Consider the following 26965-nt stretch of genomic DNA (forward strand, 5'->3'; position numbering starts at 1 on the left):
CCGTTAATTAACGCCGCCACGTAATCGCGCGAAGGAGAACGACGGCAGTTATAGATTAAACAAACACGTGGCACCGGCACACGCTAGACGGAAGCTTTGTGACATTAACTTTGGCTGACGTTAAGCTAGTTTTCGACACGACACGTGTTAGCGCACACGTGTGGGTTCTCATGTTTTTTGTGATAATTCATATTTAAGCGATTATAAGTCGTAGAGTTTGCAAACTGCAATCATTGAAGAATTTCGTTGTAGTAACTTACTAACTTATAATGATAGTAAAATAACTTTGTTTAAAAGAGGAAATTTGAATGAAAAGAATTGTGATGTTACTAATTACGTACACATACGCAATTATTATAAGGCAAAATGATGTGAAAGTGTAAATAAAGACTTGTGTAGTTCACGATAATCACATCCTTAATGATTAATTAATAATGAGATCGAATCCCTTGACTTCACTCAAACACCTTCACGATGATGTCATCTGATGTAACAAAAGATATTAGTTAATACTTACACGTTTATATACATATATGTAACTTATATGTGTATATATACGTGTAAAACATGAGATTCTCTTTTGCGATGTCTTCATCTATATAAATTCCACTTTTTTCCTTTAGCTGTGGATCTTCTTTTTTCTACCGTACTCTATATTTTTCCTTACTTTCTAGGCAAAAACTTTACGATCTTTCAATGTCAGAAGAATTTCAAGAATCTGAGGTTATATTTTCCGATGAGTCTTTCACAAGGAAAGATAACAAGATCAGTCACAACAACGAAAACTACGAAAGAAAGTCGACGGAGAAGGATAAAATTTCATCTCCGGTGAGAATTCCGTCAAGAACTACTATCCGGTATACGGAAGAGGAGGGAGAAATGACACCGCCACATGTCATAATCGAAAAACGAAGAACGGAGGCGCAAATGGCGTTTTCTTTTTGTACCCTTAAAGGAAGAGACTTGAGTCGACACCGTAACACCGTTCTTAGGATGACCGGCTTTTTGGAAGTTTAATATTGATCCCAAAATAAAATGAGAACCGGTCAAGTTTAGTTTGATCTATTTGAGTTCGGTTTACGTCGGTTTTCTTCAAAATTTGGATGTGATTTAGCTTTGAAACGAACCAATTAGTGTATCATGTTTTACACGTATAACATAGCGTTGAAACGAACCAATGTATCACGGTTCTTATTGTTTGGTGAAGAAAAATTTAATATTGGGGACATTTTCTCATATTTTATTTGGTAAGATGTTGAATTTCCGGTTAACTTAATTGTAAATTTTTCTTTTAAATTATTGCTTGGTTTCTTGAGAAAAAGAAAACCCATAACAATCAAATCTTATGATAAATTGAGTTATGGGGTTTGCTTGAGAAGTAATTGGTTTCTTCGCTTGTAAATTTAGTGTTCGTTTGGTCCACTTTCATGGGAGGAATCTGCTATTTGCCAATATGCTTGCTAATGTGAGCTGTATAAAAACTTTATTTGCTATTGTGAACTGAACCAAGGGAGAGATACCTTGGAAAATTCGGCTAAACATTTGATAATGATACACATTGCTTAAACAAAACAAATTGATACCTTAAAAATTGGTTTGACTTCGGATTAGATATATGGTCCAAATTTGTATCCATTCGTCTATATATTAATCAACATGTAACCTTATTTTATATTATGGAATGTTACATGTCATCTATTGACACTTGCCTTACATATTCATGAAATTTTAAAGTTTGCTGAAAATTTATTTACTCAGATCAGTTCCACACTTCCACTAATCCTAGTTTACATTGAATATCGAACAGTAAAGATTAAACATTATACTTTCTTCTTCAACGTATATAATATTATCTTAACTTCATAAGCCGAAAATTTAACGGCGATGTCGATGGTTAGAAACTTAGAATTGTTAATATTCTTATCTTACTTTTCTACATTTTTTTTTGTTTTGTATTTTCACGTCAATGTTTTTTTGTCAACAGGTTATATTCCATTTTGTATGGAGACATTTACGTACCAAAAAAGTTCATAGCCATCTCAGCTTTACCAAGATAGTCGGATTGCTGAGCTGTGTTTTCTAGATACGTTTACATTACGCTGATTTTGTTTTTTTGTTTGTAAATAGAAAATATCTAATTTGCTATCACATACTGATATAAATGTTTGAATCATTAGCCAGTTGTTCATAAAAATAAATAAAGACTTAAATAACAGTATCTTAGAGTTGACCACCAAAAAAAAAAATGTTTAACCGTATCTGACAAAGTGACTACTTTGACAGTTAAAATCAATTACAAGAAGATTAATTTTGTAATTTTGACATTTAAATTCTTTCATCAATAAAAAAATGGGTAATATTAGAGGATAACCAAATTTGACAGCATAATTAAGAAAATAGCTTTCGTACAGAAAAGTTGGGTAAATAACTTTTTTGAGCCTGCAAAATAACTATTTTACCCTTTACAGATGAGAGAAACTCTTTCTTTCCGACAATAGCTGCTACATCTAGGGAACAAAAGACAATATGAAGTAATGATTACACCGCTACTTCTTAAAAAATCATTCAATATTAGACCACTACTTATTAAAATCACACGCAATATCTCTTATACTTTAAAAATGTATATGTAAAAAAAAACTTAGTTAAAAGATAGCCATTTAGAAACAGTTGTGATTGAGTATAGAAGTGTTGCATAAGATATTTAAGGACATGCTATTTATTTTTATTACATTAGAATGTAGGTTTATTGTTTTGACAATATGGTAAATGGTTTCAACAGAGATAAGCAAACCACATATGTGTTATTTATAGATTACATGTGATTGTACAAATTTGCATGTGATTATAAAAAAAAACATGAATCATGAATCAGTAACTTACTTGTGATTTTAGTAGAAAACATGGATTATTAGTAAAATGCACATTATCTTTAAAAAATATTATCTTATCAAAAAATACAAACGTTTTAGGAAAATATACATATCAAATAGAAAAATAGCATGAATTATTCAAAAATTACATGCTATCGTTTGAATTGAGACACACGGATCATTGTAATTTTAGTAAAGAACAAATATTATTTAAAAGAAACTTTGAAAAATACAATGTTTTAGAATAAAAATACATGTCAACAAAAGTAAACGGCGGTGGTGATGAATACGGAAGAGGCGGTGGTGTTATGGATATGATGGTGGTGAATACGGAGGCGGTAGTGTTTACAGATCTAGTAATACTAAATACGGAGGAGGCGGTGGTGTTACAGATCTAGTGGTGGTTATTGTTGTAAGGGAAGAAGAGGTTATGGAAGCTTTAGTAGTAAAGCTATTTGCCTATAAAACTATTTGTCCCCTCAACCAAAATCCTATTATAAGAATATGAGAGTAATTTAAAGTTGGTTTCCGACAGGTACTATACGTCCATGATTAGTTTCTATAATATTATGGATTTCATGGTCATCTAGTACATATACCCATAAAAAAATGGTATATTTTATATGAGAAGTATCGCATCATGTCAATAGAAGGGTAAAAATGTATAAATAAGACATGAAATTTAAAACAAGAAAAAATCAAACAATTATAAAATCTACAAGAAAACCTATATAATTAAAAAAAAAAACACTATTTATACATACTCGGTAATAAATTCAACTAACTTAATGCTATAGGTCAGCCGATACAACCGGCGTAGACCGATTCCGTCGCCGTTTCTTACGTGCTTTATGCACTTTAGGATGACTACCACCAAACTTTAACCGTCCAGTATCTCTAAACCGGTTCTTCTCAGCCGTCACAATAACACACTCCGGTGGAGGCACCGAGTATCGAATGGTGTCATAACAATACGAATAATACATATAACGTTCTCGGAACCGTCGCATAGCAGTTGCTTGTTTAGGACTAATGGTTGAGTAGTCATTGCTCATGAGAAATTGGTCGGAGACAGAACAATTTATGTTATTGTAATTACCGATGTTGTTGTTGTTGTTTTCTCCGGGGAATGAGTCAGAGACATTACAACCGTCGAGGGCTATATCTTTGAATTCGGAAACAAAAGGTGAAAATGTGTAGTCGACGCCGAATTTTCCACCGGAAGTAGCCCAACTTGAGGCGTCCCAAATGGTTGCATAGAGAGACATTGGCTTTTGTGGATAGTCTCCATTCATTTCCTCTTTTCTTAGGATTTCTCTTATTGGTACATCATCTACCCAAAATCTGCAAATTACAAATTAATCAACTTTTTGTAATGTTGTTACTAAGAGATTTTATTCTGTAGTTATAACCACATTGTGATTTTAATGTTCATAATTTTCTTGGCTAAAGCTTGTGTTATTCATGAGTCTTCAATTTTAACAAAATCAAACTGATTTTAGAAAATAAACATTAATGATATATTTGATTAAAACAGAATTTTAATAGAAAAATTGAATCGAAACTAAATTCTATCCAAAGTGATATATGTACCAAATTTGGTTATTATATCATTTTCCTACACTTAAATCCAAATTATACATTGTTAAATGCGTGTAAATGAGACTAAGCCAATAGTGAAATGAAATCTGTGTTGCCGTGTCAATTTTTGCGTTGACTAAACTAAATGTATACTACTAAACAACACTTTATGTCTTAATGGAAAGTTAAGTTGACGACAAAAAAAAAATGTATACTAAACAACAACCACTTATAGTTAATATTATATAGATATTTCATGCATGATCGCACTGTCAAATTAATTCATAAACCATAAACACCATCATTCTCATAATCGGAAAAAGTCCTTAGAGATCACCTAACTAATTATGGTTCTTCTTTTCTTCTTCTTTTTTAATAATCCAAACAATACCATTTTAATCTCATAATCTTGAAAACCTTATAGTAGAATGTCTAACAACTTTATTTATTTATTTATTAAATGATCATAAATAAAAGTGAACTTAAAAAGATGAAAAAGAGAGAAAGAGGACTAACATTATTTTGGTAGGGGTCCAAAGGATGCTATAACGGTGAAACTCCTTGGAAGGATCAAACCAAAGACGGTAGCGTTCTTCGCGGCCGCGGTTTGTGCTACCGTTTCCATACATATTCGTTTGAAATCGCCAAGGCTTTCCTTCTAGGTTCCCTAAAAACTCTATGTCTAGTTCGTCATGGTCCTTCACAAACACATCACCATTTGATGTCTGCATAATTTACAAATTGCACACGTTAATTCAATCATTTTTTTTTCAGTATATGTTTCTAAATTGTTTGACAATCAAATTCAAAAAATTAGTGATTTACATAGAAAGCGACGACGATACCAGCCGTGTACGCTCCTGGCAACTTTATCAACGAACTGAAAAACCCATGTTGATACATGCTTGAAGAGATAAATCCGGACCCTAATCAAATTCATTTTATAAATTCAATGATTTGATTAGTGATCCTCTAACAAGATACTAGAACACATGTAGAAAATGATAGTTTATAAAACGGGAAAATAAACTTTGCAAAATTGCAAAAACAGTGACAAGAAGAGATTGCATCTACTATCATTCAACTTACATAAAGAAATAATGATTTGACTATATAATGAATAAAGATTTTGCAAAGTTTCATGTTAATTGATGAAAGACTGTATAATGCCATAATCATGTAACGTACAATTCTGACCCTTTCGCGTTACTAAACCTATCCAGTTTCATGTTCATGCAATTTACAAAATTATATATACAAATTAATACTATATATATAGAAACATGATTCAAAGACAAGAAAATTACCAGTGTATTTGTCGAGGAGTAATCGAACGCTACGATCATCAGGAGATCGGATGAGATTACCTTCACCAAACAAATGAGAAAGACCTTCATCGAAGAATATCGGATTTATGTTCTCCAATCCCAAAACGCATCTACATGATACCATCATCACCATCATAATTATTACCACTAATCGATTATCAATCCATAAAAGATAGATTGAATCTCTCATATCTTTTGTTCTATTTTTTGTTTCAAATCCAGAAAAAAAAAAGAAGAAGAGAAAATTGGTTAACTTTCTCTTTCTTTGTATGGTCTAAGATCTTTGTTGTTGTTTATGTTTTCTTACGATGCGTCAAAGTGGGAAAGATGACCATGGAATGGTCTAAAGTTTGGCTTTTCTCCTTCATTAAAATTGTTAAAAAGCCATTCGTTTTCTTAGATAACTACCGAATTGCCATTGGTTTTTACATTTTAGTAGATAATAATAGTAAACTAGAGCATACCAGATTGAATATATAATTTAACAAAAAAATTGACATGGCAAATTGATTAGATATAACAATTCTAGGCTTGATCCATATTTATCTTTATTCAGTAGATAATTTGAGTAAAGGTCAGCTCTGATGTGAACAAATGAATTCAGATACAATTTGTTGTATGAAATTTTTTCCAATGAAAATGTATTTATTTATTGATTTTCATCATTTTTATTAGGATGGAGATTGAAAAATATTAATTAGTGAATAAATCCAAAAGGAAATGTAAAAGTTCTTAAATTTTAAATTTATTGGTTTCAAAATAGATAATTATTGAAATGTAACTTACATTCGTTCTCTCTTCTAAACATTGTTTGTTATCACTAAAGATGTTAAAGAATCTATAGTTACATTTATTACTCAATTAAAATAAATTTTGTTTTGAGAAAATCTTTATTGGAGTAAAAGAATGGAATATAGAAAATTTCCTTTTTTTCAAAATAAGTTTTTTTCTCTCCGCGTTTTTGCTGACAGAAAAAAAAACTCACAATCCGATAGCTTGGACTTCACGAAGCTAAGTTGTTATACATATAAACGGCGGCCACTCTTCTATAAAAGACTTGTTCTTATCAAACATTCTGCGAAGTGCGAATTCAACAACACAGCGAGCGAAAGAAATCATGAGTCACGAAGAGAATACGTAATGCTTTCTTCTTCTTCTTCCTTTTGTTTTCTATGAAATATAATCTACTGTTTATGCAAAGAACTAGGGTTTTCAAGTTTCGTTTCTGTATCGTAGAAGCGGTTCTGTAGATTTCGTCTCTTTATGTTCGAGTACAATACTGAGAATTAGGGTTTTTTGATCATCAATACTTCATTCGATTTCGCTTCATAGAAACATAGCTACTTTTAAGTTTGATGACACGATACATCGATTTTTTTTTGTTCTTCATTACAATATCTAGGGTTTTAACGTTTTCCTTGTTCTTTCTCTACTTATGTGCAGGATGCAAGAGTTAGACTCTTCTAACGATGAATGGGTGAAAGAACTTGAAGGAGAGAACGAGGAATCGAAATTCACAGGGAGGAGATTAGTTAAAAAGTCGATTTCTGTTCCTGAATTGGTAGACGAAGTTGAAGAAGATCTCGACGATTTTACAGAACCTGCGGATGATTTTAATGACAAAGTAGGGAAGAAGAGACAGAGGAAGAAGAAAGATGAGTCTGGTCTTGAGAAGACAAAAAAGAACAAGAAGCAAAATTCCGAAGAGGTTCAAGAGATGTGGGATTCAATTACGAACAACACTAACTCACAGGTTTGTTTGTTGTATAAATCTTTGGCTCATTGTTCTGTTCTCTTGAGATTCATAAGTTTGATTCTCTCTGTCTTTATTGTTTAACAGTATGGTGATAAGGTCGTAGTAAAACCTCCTAAGAAAAAAGATGAAGATGCTGAGGAGATAAAAAAACTGTTCAGTCTTAGGAAAAAGAAGAGCAAGTGCGATAAAACCTCCATGGAGATTGGGATGCAAGTAGAACAAGTGATGGCGAATCTTGAAATCGCGGTAGAAGACGACGTAATTTGTAACAGAGAAGGAAAACCCGCCATTAATAAACTCATGAAGTTACCTCTTCTCAATGAAACTCTCTCAAAGTAAGTAACACAAGATTCATCAAACTCTTCTTTAATCTTTTGAGTGATTAAAGTTTCTCTATCTTTAACTGAAATTTCTTATCTTTAACAGGAAACCTCTTCAAGGTGAGTTCTTAGACCATGGAGTACTTAACCTTCTCAAGAATTGGCTCGAGCCGCTTCCTGATGGTAGCTTGCCGAATATAAACATCCGCAGTGCCGTTTTGATGATTCTCAACGATGTATGAACCTTTTTCTCTCTCTCAATCCATAATAATAAGCTCTAGATATCATTTACTAAGAAATATCAGATCTCACCTTTGTTTCGTTCTGTGTTGCAGTTTCGTATCGATCTTGATCAAGACTCTAGAAGAGAACAGTTGATCAAGAGCGGTCTCGGGAAGGTCATAATGTTCTTATCAAAATCAGATGAAGAAACTACACCTAATAGGAGACTCGCTAATGATATAATCAACAAATGGGTATGTATAAGCAGTTTTTGAGGTTTGGTTCTATCGGTTTCTCGTTGCTTACCTCTGTTCTTGATTTTACTTCTTATTTTGCAGGGCCGTATCATTTATAATAAGAGCACAAGATATGATAACATGTTTACTCAGGAGGAACTTGATGAGCAACGGCAAATACTATTAAGAAGACAGACCAAAACAGCTCCTAAGGTGTCTGGAACAAGAGCTAGAGACTTTAATACAGATATTGACCTTTATGAGTAAGTTTCTATTTGTGTTTAACTTGGACTTGTACCATCATTTCAGCTTAAAAACAATTTTGTTTTTGGTAATCTGAAAAATCTAATGGGGGAAAAAATGCAGGAAACCAATATCCAGGCTAGGAACTTGGACAGGAAGAGCAAGAGCAAAAATACCAACAACAATGTCGATGGACTTTAAGATCCGTCCTCCATCGAAGGTTGACATTAACCAAGAAGAGGAACCTTGTTCCAAGTGGCAAATGGAAAAAAGACATAAAAACGTAAGTTTCCTGCATTAACATATAGAAGATGATCACTACTTGCATTGCATCATGATGGTTTTCTGCATCAATGACTATTTTTGATTTGAAAACTAAGAGAAAATATGATACCTTTGTGACAGCTAACCGTAAAACAGAAGCAGCAAAAGAACATCAGGAAAGGGGGCATGCAAGCATTGAAGCTTAGTGTAGACGGACGCACTATGCTCAAGTACTTGTAGAGATCATTTACCAGAGATGTTTTGGACACATCAATTGCAAAATCCATGGTGAATTTCTACACACATTGTGTTTAGTGTTTTATGTAGTGAGATTATTCTTAGTTTATAGAACTCAAAAGTGTGACTAGAGTGAATGAGTGTTATCAAAAACATAAAGAGTTAATATATCCATTTGGTTCGTAAGATTTTTCCAATAGAAGTTATTACCAAAAACGTTTACACAGAGTAGCATCAGACAGAGAACTTGACGCCTTCATCATCTGCTGATGTTCCCTTGAACAATGCAAGCTTGCCCTTGTTCTCTAGCAGCTTTAAGGCCCTCATTAGAATCGTCCGATCAATCCCTTGAAGTTCTGAAACATCAAAGAGAACATTTGGTTACCATTTCACATTGTGTGACACAAACAAAATCATATTAGAAAAACTAGAATTAGAGTTAAATACCTGTTCCAAGTGATTCTGTCCCTGAACGTATTTCTTCAACAGTCATAACACTGTCCTCTAATCCATTATCTCTCACCTGATACATGACATCGATTAGAGAAACCGATTTTTTTGAAAGTTTCTTTGATTAATTCACATGTGACTCACAAACTGAAGAACAATGTCTGCCCAATCTTGAATCCGGTGCCACAGAATAAGACATTTCCTATGCCCTTTATCTAACCACTCCGCACGCCCTGACAATAGATAAAAAATGACACATTCAAATGAAACTATGAGACTAAGAAACCTCATTCTACCACCGGAAAATGAACTCATAAAACCAAAAAAACGTAAAGACACAAGCCGCTTGAACGACTCAGAATCTAACCTTCACCAACAATGGCTGAAAGAAATGTTTCCCTTGCTTCATGACTTAGAGATCCTACAAACGAAATGAAACTAATGCTTTAAAACACTTCCCTTGAAAACATAGAAAACCACAAGATTAACAGCGAAACGATAAGACAGAAGGATCATACTATCAATGGCAGAGTTTGAGAAGAGAGGGAAATCTTCTTCAACACCAATCAAGAAAATCTTTTGGGATTTGCAGTAATCCAAAATAAGCTCTTTCCAGAGCTGTATCTGTTTCTCACGAGTGTCCCTCACAGGCTGCAAACTGAAAAGAGAAACATTTCTTCAATCTATAATCTTTAAGAGAAAAAAAAAAAGAGAAACTTTGAAGAAGAGTTTGATACGTGAAGTATGGAGGATAATTGAAGAATTGAGGAAGCTTGAAATCAGCCAATTTCTGCATCTTTGGACCTCAATATCTATTCACAAATAAAAACAGAGCTCATTGGATTATTCTGCAAATATGCTAATTCGAATTAACGCAAAGAGATTCCCAAAATAGCTCTAACCGATTCAATTTTCGATTTTGAAGCATTATTGAGAAATCGAATCACCAAAACCCCAACATTAGAAATCTAAAACCCAGAAACAACAATCAAAATCTATTGTTCCCAGAGAAGAAAGCTATGTTTTTGTAGAAGAAATCAGATCTGGATTATGTCAATCCAACAGCATCTACCGATGATCCCTAAAATCTATTCCCCAGAAGACAAAACATTTAGAGAGCGAGCAGCTTACGAAGCAGACAGATGAGCTGGAGTCTTTGAGACTTGACTGCTCTGTTTCAAAATCTCAAAATCGGAAAATTTTGATTGAAACGAAACGATGGTGATAATTGGGGTTTAATATGTTTTGACTATTTTACCCTTACACTTTTCATTTCAGAAGTTGACAATTTGGATTCATTCCACTATTTGAGATTTATGAGTTTTTCACACGTCTAATAACAAAAGTTGGACCATTTGTTATGCAAATAGGCTTAAGCCTTAAAGGCAACACTAACGATGAAACTCAACTTAATAGGATAGATTCATGTGTCTGTGGAGAACAAAGTTCAAAAGTATAACTGTAATACCTAAAAACTTAAAAGGAAGTTGCATTTAATCCTCAGAGAATGTTACAATCTGTAGCTTAAACGAACAGTGAAGGAAAAAAGAGGAAAGAAGAGTTTAAGCTGCAACAAGATCAGGTGTCTCGGCCTCAACAGATAACAATGTGGTGTGAACCTTATCGACCCAGCTGTCTAGCTGATCCCTCAATGACTTGATCTGCGGTATTCCTAACACCCTCGGTTGCGCCCATGAGACGTAAACTGTTCCATTCACCTGATCTAGTATTCCCTCTATCAAGTGCACCTGCAATAACTCATTCTCCTCAGTTTTCACAATCAACCAATACAGAATCACACATTCAAGAAGATTTCGAGTCTGCGTCTTGCCAATCTTCTTTAGATTTTTAATGTTACTGATAGAATGAGATAGAGAGAAAGAGAGAGGAAAGAAAAAGGTACTCACCGATAAGCTCTTCATGAGAAGGTGCTCAACATCTTCGATTGAAAGTTTAGTACGCTCGGCAATGACACTCAAAGGTATGGTCCTATCTTCAGCAGGTCGGCTGTGGCAAAGATGTTATATACAAGTTAAGTACTAAGTTTGTTTTCATCTGTATATGGGTATAAGATGACTCCTACAGAGAATGAATACCTGAAAATGATCTCAATAAGGCAGAGAATGTTGATCTTCTCTAATAGTTTCTTCTCATTCTCAACCAGTGCTGGTTGAGCACTCAACGATGCATTGTGCACACGACAGAGTTCTTGGTACTGAACTAAATCTCCGTGGTTGAATGCTTGTAGAATGTGGTAAAGCCATTCCACATTTGTTCCAAGCAGACTTTTCAACTGCCATAACATATATAACATGTCAGTGTTCTTTTATCTATAATGGTGAATAAATCTGTGGTTTGCTAATTTGGAGGATGAAGGGAAACTTACAATTGGATGGGCTAACAGTTCCCCAAAGTTATAGATATTCTCCCCAAGTAGAGCTGAAAGCGACAAATCAAAAGCCAAATCCTGAAAGAAACGAAAGTATATGATATTAACATTTTGATTGGAACACAAAGCAATTTACAGAGATAAAGCATTTTTCACTGTAAGTTTCCTTTCATAGAGTGCTAATACTTATCCAAAATTGCTAAAAGACCATTTGGTAACGTAACGACTACATATATCATATATGAATGATTAGAACATTCAGAGGGACGTACCAGCTTAAATGATTCCGAGAGTGAGTCCACAGACGTATAAGCGAGGTAAAGAAGAGCATTTTTATAGAACTCAGAGAACTCTTGACGGACTTTATGGTACTGAGAAGAGACCCAAAAGAAGTTGGCATAAACTGATGGATCAATGTCAGTCATACTATCAAGCAGGCTTTTTCCATCGTCCAAGATTTTCTTGCACTCCTTCTGGTCACCTTGCTCAAGCTTGAACAAAGCTATTTGTGTTTCTATATAGCTAATTGGTTCATTTATCCTTGACTCTTTAGTAGCTTTAAGCTTCTCAATCACTCCTTCAAGATAACTAACTGCAGCTTCTTTCTCAGGATACTGTCGGGAGACTACAACAGCGAAATGCGCAAGCTTCAGAAGATTGATCCTCGTCTCAAAGTCAGTGATGAAATTGTTGTAAAGCTGTATTAAAGCATCTCCAGCCTGCAAAGATTATGAACATAAACAGGGGGAAACACGTCATTAACAAATCTGTAAACCTTGTAAAGCTGAGTTTTTGGGTATCTCTGAGCTAAAATATTCGAAAGCTTTGGTCACAGAAGTGCGATAATTCACCAATACAAAGCTTTTCAATGAATCTGAAAAATCACCTAAGAGTCGGAACGAATCCTTCAGATCTCTCTATAAACCCAAGTCTAACATGACGACTCCTATTAACTTTCTCGAGATCTATGAACCCTAATCACACAGAAGAACTACGAAACGATGAAAATTCAAGAGATTGACCTGAAAGACAGAGAGAGCGATGAACTGCTCGAGCTTAAGAGTGAGCTGATGCCAGAGCTTCTTCTGGTACAGATCTGCGAGCGAATTGTACCACTCACCAAGCTCTGGGTGCGCATTTTTCTGCGATTCAAGGTATTGTAGAGCAGCCATGGTAGATTTTCGAAGAAACAGAAGGCAAAGCTTCGATCTTGTATCGGTTTGGGAGTAAGAAATCCAGAAAAACCCAGCCTTTTAGTAAACTATATTTCTTGAGCTCAAAGACAAGTATTGGGCGATAAATGCAATAGCCAACGATTAAAAGGACTTTTATGTAAATAAAATACTAAGGCTAAAATTACATTTTGGGCTCAGAAAGAATTTTTGTTTCCGTATTGGGTTACAATGCTTTATTCACTGAGAATCAAAGAATGTGTCTGTTTATTTCTTTTGATGCTACAAAACCAATGAATTGAGTTATGAAGGCTATATTAGTGGATCTCTCTGTCTGCTACTTATTACCAAACAAATGAAGAAAGAATCATAGTCTTGAAGAAACAGAGTTTGTAAGAATTCTCTTTAGTTCCTTTCTCAATATCTTCCCAGTTGGAGATTTTGGTATAGAGTTGACCATCACCACTTTCCTCACCTTCCTGTAGGGTGCAACCTAGAACACGTAATGTATAATAATGTATTACATTAATGATCAGTGTTTTGAAATGGGAAAAGCCATTTTGAATTAGTGGGAACCTAACCTGAGAAGCTACATAGCTTATTACATCTTCTTCTGAAAGTGTTGTTTCTTGTCTCCGGACAACGAATGCTACCGGAATCTCTCCACATTCTTCATTTGGGGCACTGAAATGGAAAGTTTGGATACTTTCAGTAGAGTAACAGACTCTGTCGAATTCTCCAAAACTGGATTTGCAGTATCTTTCACTTATTAAACTAGTTTAGTAAATGATCAAGATTTGTTTTTTCGAACTTACGCTGTTACTGCAGCGTCGATAATCAAGGGATGTGAAACAAGAACAGCCTCCAAATCTGCTGGAGCGATCTGCAAAAACCATAAATGCAAAGAATTAATATTTCCTAATTTAGAGTTGGCTGAAAGAGAAACTGCTGTTCCTTTACCTGAAAGCCTTTGTACTTTATAATCTCCTTAATACGGTCAACAATAAACAAGTAACCATCTTCATCAAAATAAGCAATATCCCCAGTACGTAGCCAACTATCTTCAACTATACTCATCTGAGTTGCTTTTGGGTTATTCAAGTATCCTGACAGACAAATGAACGGTGTTCAGATTCTCTCCAAGTAAAATTAAAACTGTTCCATAAAAATATGTAGCACAAAATCAAGAACAAGATAATAAGCCTAATCTATCAACACAAGCACCAAATAAGCCCCACGAAAGTTGGAAGATCCAATCTATATTTACATTTATTAGGATGCAAGTGTTTCTCAGTGATTTGAACCATTGACAAAAGACTTTATTCATGAACTGAGAAGGAAAATCTCAACTATTTTGGTAAAGAAGTACAGTAGGAAGAATCTATCTACCTTTCATGACACCGGGACCTTGTATCCAGAGCTCTCCTCGGTTTCCTGGTGGAAGGAAAGAACCAGAGCTCCAATCTACTACCTTGGCTTGCATATTAGGAGCCAGTAGTCCCACAGAAGAATACCTACTAAGCTTTTCCGAGTTGAAGCCCCGTGTTCCAACTGCAGTTGATTCAGTCATTCCATATCCCTGCAACAAAATGTGATCCATTTTATACACACTTTCAGCTAAATGTAAAGAAAATAATAGTGTGAGTCAAAAAGTCATGGCCTCGTTAAATCAATTTTAGTTGTTTCTTTTGGGAAGAGATGTCAAATTTTTCTAAAAAATGTAGATTCTACTTCTTATTGAGTTTATGAATGAATAACATTTAATTCAGTTTTCTAAAACGACATCCAAAAGTAAAATTCAGAGACCTGAATCAAATCGACATGAGGAAGAGTCTGAAGGAAATCTTCAATGAACTTCCTACTCAAAGGAGCTGCTCCAGAAGAAACTTGCTTCAAACTTTTAAACACTTCACCACAAACTCCTTTTGCCTTCTTTGTCAATGCCATCAACATAGGTGGAACAACCGGGAAATGAGTGATCTTAAACCTTTCAATTACATTAACAACATCAGAAGCATCAAACCTCTTCATAACAACAATAGTTGATCCCAGAGACAACAATCCCATCACAAAGAGTGATAACCCGTAGATATGGCACAAAGGCAAAGCTGCTAGATAAACATTACTCGATCCCGGATATTCGTACTGAGAAGCTTCAAACCTCACAAAAAGCTCCATTGATGCTATCAAATTCCTATGAGTTAACAAAACTCCTTTACTAGCTCCAGTTGTTCCAGATGAATACATAATTGCAGCTACATCGTCTTGCTTAATCAACGGTTTTGGTACAAACCCAAAACTTTCTTTCATAATGGAGTAAAACTTCGGGTTTTCGATACGAATCGAATCAAAATCGTAACTTTCAGATACACTAATCACACTAACCCCCAAAGAACTCAGCTTCTCAACGTTTTCAGTAGAAGTAAAAGCTAATCCAACACTACACTCACTAACTTGCTTCTTAATCTCTCCTAAACTACTCGAAGGATTCATGGTAGTAACAATAGCACCAAGCGAGATCAAAGAGAGGAAAATCATCGGAAAATAGACGGAATTAGGCAAGACGAGTGATACAACGTCACCTTGACGAACACCTAAAACGTGATAGATCCCAGCCGCCATTGATTGAACCATAATCTGTAGCTCAGTGTGAGATATTGAGAACCCGGTTAAGGAATCGATGAGCGCTGTATCGCCGTGGTGTTTGTGTGAGAAAAGAGCGGAGACGGCGTCGAGATTTGGGTCGACGGGGAGGTGTAGGGAAGGGAATTTGCTGGTGTAGATTCCTGTTTTAGAAGAGAACCAAAAGGGAGGGTTTTGGTGAGACGTTTGGGTTTTAGGATTTGGCGGTATGTGAAGATGTGTCGCCGCCATTAGAGAGAAGCAGAGTTTAAGATTCTGCAGCGATCAATATTTACTTCTGATCGGGAAATAAACCAACGACGGAATAGTTTAGTAAAATAATTAATTTAGTTGTAACACTATTATTATGTACTAATTGCAATTAATTGATTTCGAAGAACAGAGAGTGCAAGAAGATCACGTGTGACACGTGACAGTCTGTTAGCAAAAAAAGTACAATAGTCAAAAAATACACACTCACTTGATTTCTTCCCTTTTTCAGTTTTGTTTCCCTATTGGCTACTTTGGATCCCTTTTAGATTCTTTATATTCTCTGATGTTATCGCCGGCCAAATGTGAGTCAGAAGAGGCTCAAGCTCCATTGGATCTCCATTCTTCTTCTAGATCTGAACCGGAATGTCTCTCTCTTGTCCTCTGGTGTCCCAATCCTGAAGAAGCTGCTCCGTCCTCTACTAGAGAACTCATAAAGCTCCCCGACAACGGAGAGATGAGTTTGAGGAGATCCACGACGCTTAATTGTAATTCGCCTGAAGAGAACGGAGGAGAAGGGAGAGTTTCGCAGAGGAAGTCATCTCGTGGTAAGTCACAGCCGCTGCTTATGTTGACGAACGGTTGTCAGCTTCGGAGGTCGCCGAGATTTAGGGCCCTGCATGCAAATTTCGACAATGTATGCTCGGTTCCGGTTACCAAAGGGGGAGTTTCGCAGAGGAAGTTCTCTCGTGGTAAGTCACAGCCGCTGCTTACTTTGACGAACGGTTGTCAGCTTCGGAGGTCGCCGAGATTTAGGGCGGTGGATGGAAATTTTGACAGTGTATGCTCGGTTCCGGTGACTGGAAAGTTTGGGTCGAGGAAGAGAAAGAGTAATAGTGCTCTCGATAAGGTTACTCGCCAATTTTTTTGTTTGTTCTTGTTAGTAGCCACGCAATGCAATGCAGCTTAGTTAGAGATTGGAAAGTATAATCGTCGTTCTTTTTTTTGGGTTGATGCAGAAGGAAAGCTCAGATTCTGAGGGACTGACATTCAAGTAAGTAAAAAAGCTTCACAGCATTTGTTATTGTATTTTTTGCTTGGGAAATCATCCTTGAAATGGGGATTTTAGTTCTCAAATACTGTTTTATGTTAAAATTGATGCAGAGATATAGCTGTAATTGCCAAGAGCCTGGAGATGGAAATAATTTCCGAGTGCCAATATAAGAACAACGTTGCTGAAGGTAGATCAAGATTGCAAGATCCAGCCAAGAGGAAAGTTGATAGTGATACATTATTATATTCAAGCATCAATAGTTCTAAACAGAGTCTCGGAAGCAATAAACGAATGAGGAGATCTCAAAGATTCATGAAGGGAACGGAGAATGAGGGAGAAGAAAATCTAGGCAAGTCTAAAGGAAAAGGGATGTCTCTGGCATCTTGCTCATTTCGAAGATCTACAAGGCTATCTGGAACTGTGGAAACTGGCAACACAGAAACTTTGAACAGAAGAAAAGATTGTGGCCCGGCATTATGTGGTGCAGAACAGGTGAGGGGAACTGAGAGGCTGGTGCAAATTAGTAAGAAGGATCACTGTTGTGAGGCTATGAAGAAATGTGAAGGTGATGGCCTAGTTTCATCCAAGCAAGAGCTATTAGTTTTTCCTTCGGGTTGCATCAAGAAAACTGTAAATGGTTGTAGGGACAGAACGTTAGGAAAACCCAGATCTTCTGGCCTAAATACGGATGATATTCACACTAGCTCTTTGAAAATTAGCAAAAATGATACTAGTAATGGATTAACTATGACGACTGCGTTAGTGGAGCAAGATGCAATGGAGTCTTTACTTCAGGGTAAAACTAGTGCTTGTGGTGCTGCTGATAAGGGAAAAACTCGGGAAATGCATGTAAATTCTACTGTGATCTATCTCTCTGACAGCGATGAACCGTCTTCTATTGAATATTTAAATGGAGATAATTTGACACAAGTCGAAAGTGGATCTGCCCTCTCCTCTGGGGGTAATGAGGGAATCGTTTCACTGGATCTGAATAATCCAACGAAATCAACCAAGAGAAAGGGTAAACGGGTAACCCGGACTGCTGTCCAAGAGCAGAACAAACGTAGTATCTGTTTTTTCATTGGAGAGCCACTTTCTTGCGAGGAGGCTCAAGAAAGATGGCGCTGGAGATATGAACTTAAGGTAGTTGATTAATTTCTTTGCACTTGACTGCTTTAGCTTAAAAAATTGTTAAGTTAGTTTGAGCAGTAGAGATTGCATAGTCTTAAGTATATATTTGTAATCCAACATAAAAGGACCTCATATCTTTCTTTTCACTCTCAAAATATCCGCTTCATTTCTGATTATGAATTTCACTAATTTTCAGGAACGCAAATCTAAGAGTAGAGGCCAACAATCAGAGTAAGTACTGGTTCTTTGTCAACTCACTGTTTTTTTTCTACAATATTCTCTTCCTTCATATGTGGTTTGTTTTACTGTATATTCAATATCCTGAGCAATGTTTTTGAAGGGATGACGAAGACAAGATTGTTGCAAATGTAGAATGCCATTATTCGCAAGCAAAAGTCGACGGTCACACCTTTAGCCTTGGAGACTTTGCCTACATAAAGGTAAACCATGCTTATCATGAATATGGTATTTTTTAGCTCAGTATCCCTGCGCTGCTTTTCACTTTTTCATTGGACCAAACAACTTTTTCATTCAAGAGCCTTGGATTTTCTAGAATGTAATGCGTTTGTGAGAAGAACATATATAGCTAATTACATGTTCATCTCCAATATGGTACAGGGTGAAGAAGAAGAAACCCATGTTGGCCAGATAGTAGAGTTTTTTAAGACAACAGATGGAGAAAGCTACTTCCGAGTTCAGTGGTTTTACAGAGCAACGGATACAGTGTGTATACAAGTTCTTCTCTTTTGTTTGTCTAATTGTTTGCGCTGCAACAACTAGTTACTCATTTGTCTAATGTTTGTAGATAATGGAACGGCAGGCTACTAATCATGACAAAAGGCGTCTCTTCTATTCTACCGTAATGAATGACAATCCAGTAGATTGTCTTATTTCTAAAGTTACTGTTTTACAAGTTTCACCTAGGGTATGCTGAGTCAAGCTCATTCTCTTTCTCTCTCTCTCTCTCTCTCTCTTTTTTTTGGTTACAATCTCAACAGAGTTGATCAGTTTGTTACAATCTGCATTTTAAGTGATTTTGTTTCATGACTTTGCAGGTCGGATTGAAGCCCAATTCTATAAAATCTGACTACTATTTTGATATGGAGTATTGTGTGGAGTATTCAACATTTCAAACCTTGAGAAATCGTAAGTGCTCATGTAATATGTTTATGAGTTATTAATTGGAAACGGATATAGCTGTTTTCTCTTTATTTCTTTTAAGCAAAACAGATGCCACAGTTTATGAGCAGTTTGACACAGTCTTTATATAAGATCCTAGGTACAGAAGCTTGAGCATTCTTTTTTCTTCTTTTTTTGGTCTCAGCTAAAACGTCCGAAAACAAGCTTGAGTGTTGTGCCGATGTGGTACCTACAGAATCCACTGAATCTATTTTGAAAAAGAAAAGTTTTAGCGGAGAGCTTCCTGTGCTTGATCTTTACAGTGGTTGTGGTGGAATGTCAACTGGGTTAAGTCTTGGAGCCAAAATATCTGGTGTTGATGTCGTGACGGTACTTGCTTTAAGTAATTAATCTTTATCTCTTTAACTTAGGATGGAAAGCTCTTTCTTCACTCACTTTCATTTAATATCTGGATTCGTTTTTATTTTTCTCTTTCAGAAATGGGCTGTGGACCAGAATACGGCTGCCTGTAAGAGCTTGAAATTGAACCATCCAAACACGCAGGTCAGAATACTTTCGGCGACAACTGCTAGATCATTTTTGGAGAATTATACCAAATCTAATGATACTGTCGTTGTTTACAGGTTAGGAATGATGCTGCTGGAGACTTCCTCCAACTTTTGAAGGAATGGGATAAATTATGCAAGCGATATGTGTTTAATAATGATCAGAGAACTGATACATTAAGATCCGTAAATTCAACTAAAGAAACTAGTGGAAGCAGCTCTTCTAGTGATGATGATTCAGATTCTGAGGAGTACGAAGTGGAAAAGCTAGTTGATATATGCTTTGGTGATCATGACAAGACAGGAAAAAATGGCCTGAAGTTTAAGGTATGCCCTGTTGCCCTTATATTGTTGATCTAACCTTACTTCTTAGGGTTTTAAGAGTGTTCTTTTCAGCTTTTATAACTTCCAAGACATATTTTTGTAATTCTTTGCTAGCTTTATGACGTTTTAGTTTTCTGAAGACGAATTATGCCCATGACTTTTTCATTAGGTGCACTGGAAAGGATACAGAAGCGACGAAGATACATGGGAACTAGCAGAGGAATTGAGGTATATGCTTCAAAACAATGTTAAAAAGAGATTCTGTTGTTATCTGGAACTAATTAATTTTGTTTGGAATTTTAGTAACTGTCAAGATGCCATTCGGGAGTTTGTAACTAGTGGATTTAAGTCCAAGATCTTGCCACTTCCTGTAAGAACTTGCTTCTGAATTGAATTCTTGATCTTTGAAAGTCGTATGATTGTACCATCAACATCTATTTGCCATGAACATTTATTTGCACTGAAAATAAAAAAATCTTGTCAATGATTGTAACTAGGGTCGTGTTGGTGTGATATGTGGGGGACCTCCATGCCAAGGAATTAGTGGCTATAACCGGCACAGGAATGTTGATTCTCCATTGAATGATGAAAGGAATCAGCAAATTATAGTTTTTATGGACATAGTGGAGTATCTGAAACCCTCATATGTGTTGATGGAAAATGTTGTTGATATTCTGCGTATGGACAAAGGTTCTCTTGGGCGATACGCTTTGAGCCGTCTTGTGAACATGAGATACCAAGCAAGGTTAGGTATCATGACAGCTGGTTGCTATGGTCTTTCCCAATTTCGATCCAGAGTTTTCATGTGGGGAGCTGTTCCAAACAAGGTGAATTTATAGGCCTATTAACTTCCTCGAGGTGACGGTTTCATACTTACATTATTTGGTATTTCATTTCAGAACCTACCTCCGTTTCCGCTTCCAACGCATGATGTTATTGTCAGATATGGGCTTCCACTTGAGTTCGAGGTAATCAAATTGTAAATTGGGACTTATCTTATACTCTTTTCATTAAGCCTGTCGTTCTTCCAACTTAAGCCACCTTGGCTTTCATGTTTCAGAGGAATGTAGTTGCTTATGCTGAAGGCCAACCCAGAAAACTTGAAAAAGCTCTTGTTCTAAAAGATGCGATATCAGATCTTCCTCATGTATGTTTCATTTCCACTAGATCCATCTGCAATTCAGGGTTAATATATATTTATAATTTCTTTTCACATATCTAGGTATCAAACGATGAAGACCGGGAGAAATTGCCTTATGAAAGTCTCCCAAAAACAGATTTTCAGAGGTACATTAGATCAACCAAACGTGGTAAGTTGGATCTGGATTCTGTAGTTACGGTCTCTTTCACAACAATTGTCTGATAAGCCATGACCACTTGCATATTACATATGGTAGCTCACGCGTTAGTGTTTTGCTATGTCAGATTTGACAGGCTCTGCAATTGATAACTGTAACAAAAGAACAATGCTACTGCATGATCACAGGCCGTTCCATATAAATGAAGACGACTATGCCCGAGTTTGCCAAATCCCCAAGAGGAAGGTACTCATTTCGTTTTACTAATTAACAATCCCGATCCTCTAGCCGAAAGATTCTCATGTCGAGAGAAGTGTTTGCAGGGAGCTAATTTCAGGGATCTTCCGGGGTTAATCGTCAGAAACAATACAGTATGTCGTGATCCATCAATGGAACCGGTTATTCTGCCATCAGGAAAGCCTTTGGTAAAGAATCCTCTTATATGAACTGAGCCATACCAAAATTACATGAGTTATCGATGAAACTACACATTAGTGCTGAAATTCTCAAGCTAATGTCATTCTGCTTGTTAAGTCTGCTGTCAACAGTTCTCATAATCCCAAAAATTAATATATGTGTACTGAATCAGCTCACTTGTGGCCCTCCTTAGGTACCAGGATACGTCTTTACTTTTCAGCAAGGGAAATCTAAAAGGTATACTCTTACACTCCTCCGCCTGAAACTATTTGTTGAAGCTTTCATGTTTTTAAGTCTCTCTGGATTTATAAAATTCGCAGACCGTTTGCTCGTCTTTGGTGGGATGAAACTGTTCCAACCGTTCTAACAGTCCCAACATGCCACAGTCAGGTACCCTCAAAGCCATTCCAGGTTTTAACATAATACCATATTTTAAATTCTTAAAAGTTTCTATAAGAAGTTTGCTATTTGCAGGCGTTATTGCATCCTGAGCAAGATCGAGTGCTAACCATAAGAGAATCTGCACGGCTTCAAGGTTTCCCTGATTACTTCCAGTTCTGTGGAACCATTAAAGAAAGGTACTTGCTTTTGTTCATTTGGAAAAAATTATAAGAACCAGGACAATAGTTTCAGACTACTAAGCAAATGCGAATATCATTTCACTTCTTCTCACTATCTACAGGTATTGTCAGATTGGAAATGCAGTGGCAGTCTCGGTTTCTCGTGCTTTAGGTTATTCGCTTGGTATGGCTTTTCGTGGTCTAGCCCGCGACGAGCATCTTATAAAACTTCCCCAAAACTTTTCGCATTCAACTTACCCTCAGCTTCAAGAAACCATTCCTCATTGAAGCAGAGGACATTAAACAAGTTTGTTATTAGTTCCTCTCCATGAGGCTTCGTCAAAATGATCAATTTTGTTCTTTAGTTTTTCCTTGTGTTAGTGAATTGTGACATCATAGCGGCTGGCCAGCTCAGTCTACTATGCTCGATCGAAATTTCGGTTTGATTAGGATTTTTCGATTAGTAAATTCTTCAAAAATTAATCTTATTTTAGCCAACTAATATGTAATTTATTCTTTGTTGGGTAATTAGATGAATAATAATTGGTCTTCTTTCTCACATTTTAGTGGATGAAAAGTTTCCTCATTGTTTTCTTCTTTATTCATCACAAATGAAAAGTTTCCTGATGTTGCATGAGAAAAATATGAGGTGAATGATTTGGGATGTGTGCCATTCGTTAGAGATTGGTATGTGGTGGATGATGTTTAGTTTTGATCTATCAGGTCAAACCAACACGTGCCGTGCCCGGCTTTTAAGTTCTATGGACAAAAGTATTGCCCCACTAGGCAAATGATTGTGACTCCGGATCTTGTGCTTTCCTTTGACAAATTCCAAATTCTACATATTCAACAATTTTGCTTAAAACTTTAAAGTTTGATCTTTCTAGAATTGAATTTTATTATTTAAAAAATATACGATACAGTTACACATTAATAACAAGATAGAGAATCTTGGCGTTAACAATAAAAGAGATAAACGTAGCAATTAATACAAAGGCCATATACGTAAGGTGTGGTGAAAGTTGTTACATTCATTTGAAAATACTCCATCAACTCCACCCATGTTTTCTTTTCTCTTATCAAGTGCTACCGATTCTCACGGTCTTTAGAAATGAACCACTTTTAGTGATTTCTCGCAATGGTTTATCGGTATATCTAACTGTGTTATAAACCCATGCACCCGCAATCGCACCAAGAGTTGGCGCAACTAAGTATATCCAAATTCCTTTGTAGCAACCATAGACCAGTGCAGGTCCTAAACTTCTTCCTGGATTCATCGACGCACTCGATACCGGTCTAATAAAATTGATGAACATAACCGTATAAATCATTTTTTGGAATTCTTACTCTAAAAAAAAAAAGTATAAGCACAATAATAGAAATGGTAACTGATAACTTACGCGGCAATTAGCACGTTAAGTAGCACCGTTGATCCTATTGCTAATCCAGCAAGTTCTCCGATCTGAATATTGCAGCATTTGGTCCCAATGTTAAGTTTCTCGTAAATTTAAAGACCACAGAAAACAAATGTAACTTCTGAGAGGGAGCAGTAATTAATAACACTAATATAAGCCATCGAATTTGACAACATAAGAAGATATGAAAATACTAACCGCTCTATTATCGGTAGCAACGCCAGAAATGATGAACATTAGATAGAAAGTGACGATAAACTCCATCGTAAACGCCTGAAGATCTGATCCCACTGGTGATGATCCGATAAACACATCGTGTTTTCCGCTACAAACGTCGTGATCAAGTCCGAACAACAACCGTAATGTCGCAGCCGCGAGCGTTGATCCTATCACTTGTGATATGACATAAGCTGGAACCTAAAAAAATTCAAAGAACAAAAATAAAATAAATTAATTCACCAGTTCACACTAACTAGGGAAGGGACCCAATCTTGGAAGATATTTTGACGTTTATATAACAAAATATGGACGTGTGGAAAAACTATATACATACAAAAGTTACATAACATTTTAATTTATTTTGGAAACTAGCAAAAGTAGATTTGTCCTTACGTATCTTCACTCATCTATAGTAAACGTTGCATTAAAAACGCTACGTATTTGAATAACCCAAAGTCTCGTGTGCAATACAAGCAACCGATAGCTAAACTAGATCAATGGAAACAAAATACACTAATGTTCTTTAATTAGTTTGTTCATGAAACTCAAAAACACACATAAAATACAAAACTTGATCGATCATTATATAAAGGCTATATGTAATTGTGTATGTGTTAAGGACCTGTTTGAGAGGGAAACGGCCACAAGAGGCGAAGGCAATGGTAACGGCCGGATTGATATGAGCACCAGAGATGTGACCAAGAGAGTAAATGAGGACCATAATGGTGAGTCCCCAAACGATAGCGATCCCTGGAAGAGTCACGACATTGTCGTTTTGCATGTTTACAACCACCGATGCACAACCGGTGAATACCAAAAAGTAGGTTCCAAGAAACTCCGCGATCAACTGAAAACATAGCGTAAATAAAACCGAGATGTCTTGTGAATTGGTACAAAACAGAGTCTTTTCATTTATAACTTGTAAAACATGTTGGATATGGAGAGTTAAAAGTAAAAACCTTTTGTAAGAAAGGGACAGAGACTGAGAGTAGAGAGTCTTGTTTCTTCAAGGGTCTTGGGTTATGAATGTCTTCCATTTCTTGTTGATGTTCGACTTCATCCTTGAGATTCACCATTACTACTTCTTCTCTGGCGTTGCCATAGCCGTTTCCCGAGATATCCGCCATAAGTGACTTTTCTCTTTTTAGAAACAAAGAAGAGGAAAAGGATTGAACTATAAACGACTGTTTATGACTTGTGAGAATGAGAAGTTTGGTAGCGATTATCTCCTATTTATTGGCAAACATGGGGGAGAGAGAGACTTCTTTGACGATTTTAATATTACCAGTTTATTAATTGAAAAAAAGAAGAAGATGATATATTGTTAATAAAGCTTTTTTAATAATAATAAATTCCTATGTTTGTGGAGATTCTATACCAGGTCTCAAATTCAATTTTCAGGGATTACAATTTTTTCTTAGATCAACAAATATAAAATTTATCGAAAATTTTAGAATGCTACATGCAGAATTTGTTTGTTTTGATCTTGTGTGTTGTGCAGAGAGCCTATATCATTCGTGCATGTCGTACATGCATAACCATCCGCGCCTAGGATTCAAATGTTGCATACTTGCAATCTACTTTTTGTTTTTAAATTTTTATTCTACTTTCCAAATATTCATTTATAATCACATAAGTATATATACGTCATTTTATGCGTTGTTTGTATTTCACATAAGTATTCATTTAGAACATCTCATATCGAATTCTGAATTTCGGATATAAAGTCACCGGTCATATGTTGTTACACCCAAATTTGTTCGTATCATATAAACAAAACAAAATTATGTCATGCAAACTATAGAATAAACTATATCATTTATGAGAAATTGAAAAATGTCACTAGATGGAATTGATGATGGCCTCTTTAAGTCTTCAACTACCAAGCGGGTAATACGGACATACTTTATTTAGCTTATAGTTGTGCATGTGTACATATGTACACAACATTATAAAAATTACTAAAAAATTTCAAGATATTTTATATATACCTTGATGCCAACGTAACAATCTTGATTGCGATCCGTAAACTTAATGTAGTGTACTGTTTGGATCCGATCATATCAACCTCAGGTTTGAATCCATACTAACATATAACTAAATGTTAATTATGATCAGAATGTTTTATTTGCGACAATACTCAAAATGTCATCTCTAGATTAGGTTAAGTTCGAACCCTCTTTAATGGATGTTAGAATGTAGGGTTGTGGCCACGGGCCACCAGAGAAAAAATGAAGTTTCTTTATAATGTACAATTTGAATTATCAGTAAATTAGCAATGTTAATTCCACATGTAAACACGTATGCTGGTTAATGGTGACAAGACAAATCTTAAAGACTTTCATGTTACGTATCGATCCAGATGTGCATGATGTATGGTGCCAAAAAAATAGGAGGAGTGAATATGAATTGAAATTGAGAACATACATATATGCAAAGGGAAGGTAAATAAAGAATATTTCAGAAAGAAAAAGAAACATTGATGTAAATGTAGGAGTATCAAAGTCGATCAAAATTAGTAGATCATTGACTTAACTCAACCAATGAATTGACTATCATTTTATATTATTTTAATAAGTTGATGAAATAAATGAGTTGAATGGACTGATGAATTATGGGGGCTACTTAATGTTTCCACCACGACACTCGGATTCAATTCATTAACTTTTTTACATCATCATAACTTTATTATAATCGATGATATCAAACCCATCATGATATAATCATACACCATCATATTCATCATCATCAACATCATTTCATCAGCATGACTTCCGAAGCTATTATACGTGTGCTAGATCTATATCTTTGTACGATGTGAGAGTGTTACGAGTAGTATGTGTGCATAAAGTAAATGAGACATAAATTTGTTAACGGGTCTGTTCACAACTTACATGTCAAAAATTTCTACCAAAACTATGTAACTTTTTTTATTATGACGCTCCACAATTTCTCGCTA

The 26965-nt window shown here is 35.7% G+C and overlaps 8 protein-coding genes across 18 annotated transcripts; 3 read left to right on the forward strand and 5 right to left on the reverse strand.

The window, feature by feature from the left end:
• The first annotated feature begins 580 nt into the window (after positions 1 to 580).
• On the forward strand, positions 581 to 1629 carry AtS40-3. The gene has a single exon (NM_118016.4). The coding sequence runs from the start codon at positions 697 to 699 to the stop codon at positions 1015 to 1017; it is 321 nt and encodes a 106-aa protein (NP_193633.2). The 5' UTR covers positions 581 to 696; the 3' UTR covers positions 1018 to 1629.
• A 1871-nt stretch (positions 1630 to 3500) lies between these two features.
• On the reverse strand, positions 3501 to 6117 carry XTH29 (xyloglucan endotransglucosylase/hydrolase 29). 2 transcript variants are annotated; one of them, NM_118017.3, is made up of 4 exons: positions 5762 to 6117; positions 5280 to 5380; positions 4971 to 5179; positions 3501 to 4217 (listed from the first exon to the last, which is right to left on the reverse strand). In NM_118017.3, exons 1-4 carry the CDS (start codon positions 5970 to 5972, stop codon positions 3665 to 3667), a joined length of 1074 nt encoding a protein of 357 aa, NP_193634.1. In that variant the 5' UTR covers positions 5973 to 6117; the 3' UTR covers positions 3501 to 3664. The 2 variants fall into 2 exon arrangements, with proteins under 2 accessions (NP_193634.1, NP_001329723.1); NM_001341311.1 differs by lacking the exon at positions 5280 to 5380.
• Positions 6118 to 6860: 743 nt separating this feature from the next.
• IWS2 (Transcription elongation factor (TFIIS) family protein) lies at positions 6861 to 9063 on the forward strand (the record flags this gene model as incomplete). The annotated part of the gene is made up of 8 exons (NM_001341312.1): positions 6861 to 6919; positions 7226 to 7535; positions 7623 to 7873; positions 7965 to 8094; positions 8194 to 8334; positions 8419 to 8579; positions 8698 to 8842; positions 8980 to 9063. The coding sequence occupies exons 1-8, from the start codon at positions 6900 to 6902 to the stop codon at positions 9061 to 9063; spliced, it is 1242 nt and encodes a 413-aa protein (NP_001319989.1). The 5' UTR covers positions 6861 to 6899.
• On the reverse strand, positions 8418 to 10781 carry VPS25 (E2F/DP family winged-helix DNA-binding domain-containing protein). 6 transcript variants are annotated; one of them, NM_001341315.1, is made up of 9 exons: positions 10642 to 10781; positions 10248 to 10322; positions 10029 to 10168; positions 9878 to 9931; positions 9655 to 9743; positions 9508 to 9583; positions 9271 to 9416; positions 8954 to 9119; positions 8449 to 8851 (listed from the first exon to the last, which is right to left on the reverse strand). In NM_001341315.1, the coding sequence occupies exons 2-7, from the start codon at positions 10304 to 10306 to the stop codon at positions 9295 to 9297; spliced, it is 540 nt and encodes a 179-aa protein (NP_001329781.1). In that variant the 5' UTR covers positions 10307 to 10322; positions 10642 to 10781; the 3' UTR covers positions 8449 to 8851; positions 8954 to 9119; positions 9271 to 9294. The 6 variants fall into 6 exon arrangements, with proteins under 6 accessions (NP_001319991.1, NP_001329781.1, NP_001319990.1 ...); NM_001341313.1 differs by having other exon boundaries at positions 8418 to 8851; positions 8954 to 9416; NM_001341314.1 differs by having other exon boundaries at positions 8477 to 8851; positions 8954 to 9416; positions 10413 to 10765.
• Positions 10782 to 10871: 90 nt separating this feature from the next.
• On the reverse strand, positions 10872 to 13191 carry AT4G19006 (Proteasome component (PCI) domain protein). Of its 2 annotated transcripts, NM_148355.5 has the most exons (6): positions 12922 to 13191; positions 12172 to 12618; positions 11897 to 11977; positions 11607 to 11803; positions 11418 to 11517; positions 10872 to 11258 (listed from the first exon to the last, which is right to left on the reverse strand). In NM_148355.5, the coding sequence occupies exons 1-6, from the start codon at positions 13069 to 13071 to the stop codon at positions 11073 to 11075; spliced, it is 1161 nt and encodes a 386-aa protein (NP_680721.2). In that variant the 5' UTR covers positions 13072 to 13191; the 3' UTR covers positions 10872 to 11072. The 2 variants fall into 2 exon arrangements, with proteins under 2 accessions (NP_680721.2, NP_001329027.1); NM_001341317.1 differs by having other exon boundaries at positions 10872 to 11517.
• AT4G19010 (AMP-dependent synthetase and ligase family protein) lies at positions 13190 to 16048 on the reverse strand. The gene is made up of 6 exons (NM_118019.3): positions 14878 to 16048; positions 14461 to 14650; positions 14032 to 14177; positions 13887 to 13954; positions 13653 to 13755; positions 13190 to 13564 (listed from the first exon to the last, which is right to left on the reverse strand). The coding sequence occupies exons 1-6, from the start codon at positions 15943 to 15945 to the stop codon at positions 13439 to 13441; spliced, it is 1701 nt and encodes a 566-aa protein (NP_193636.1). The 5' UTR covers positions 15946 to 16048; the 3' UTR covers positions 13190 to 13438.
• Positions 16049 to 16151: 103 nt separating this feature from the next.
• CMT2 (chromomethylase 2) lies at positions 16152 to 22989 on the forward strand. 2 transcript variants are annotated; one of them, NM_001341318.1, is made up of 24 exons: positions 16187 to 16560; positions 16705 to 16813; positions 16923 to 16957; positions 17068 to 18100; positions 18285 to 18319; positions 18429 to 18528; positions 18707 to 18811; positions 18894 to 19013; positions 19144 to 19234; positions 19413 to 19597; positions 19706 to 19771; positions 19852 to 20100; positions 20267 to 20325; positions 20401 to 20467; positions 20595 to 20924; positions 20997 to 21065; positions 21158 to 21244; positions 21320 to 21407; positions 21523 to 21641; positions 21719 to 21820; positions 22006 to 22049; positions 22133 to 22202; positions 22287 to 22390; positions 22495 to 22989. In NM_001341318.1, exons 1-24 carry the CDS (start codon positions 16250 to 16252, stop codon positions 22658 to 22660), a joined length of 3744 nt encoding a protein of 1247 aa, NP_001329724.1. In that variant the 5' UTR covers positions 16187 to 16249; the 3' UTR covers positions 22661 to 22989. The 2 variants fall into 2 exon arrangements, with proteins under 2 accessions (NP_193637.2, NP_001329724.1); NM_118020.5 differs by having other exon boundaries at positions 16152 to 16813; positions 22495 to 22933.
• A 255-nt stretch (positions 22990 to 23244) lies between these two features.
• On the reverse strand, positions 23245 to 25232 carry NLM1 (NOD26-like major intrinsic protein 1). 3 transcript variants are annotated; one of them, NM_118021.4, is made up of 5 exons: positions 24966 to 25232; positions 24629 to 24853; positions 23986 to 24204; positions 23773 to 23834; positions 23245 to 23668 (listed from the first exon to the last, which is right to left on the reverse strand). In NM_118021.4, the coding sequence occupies exons 1-5, from the start codon at positions 25131 to 25133 to the stop codon at positions 23452 to 23454; spliced, it is 891 nt and encodes a 296-aa protein (NP_567572.1). In that variant the 5' UTR covers positions 25134 to 25232; the 3' UTR covers positions 23245 to 23451. The 3 variants fall into 3 exon arrangements, with proteins under 3 accessions (NP_567572.1, NP_001328744.1, NP_001328743.1); NM_001341319.1 differs by having other exon boundaries at positions 23773 to 24204; NM_001341320.1 differs by having other exon boundaries at positions 23249 to 23834; positions 24966 to 25211.
• Positions 25233 to 26965: the final 1733 nt, after the last annotated feature.

Source organism: Arabidopsis thaliana, chromosome 4 (genome assembly GCF_000001735.4).
Source record: "Arabidopsis thaliana chromosome 4, partial sequence".
Classification (NCBI taxonomy): domain Eukaryota; kingdom Viridiplantae; phylum Streptophyta; class Magnoliopsida; order Brassicales; family Brassicaceae; genus Arabidopsis; species Arabidopsis thaliana.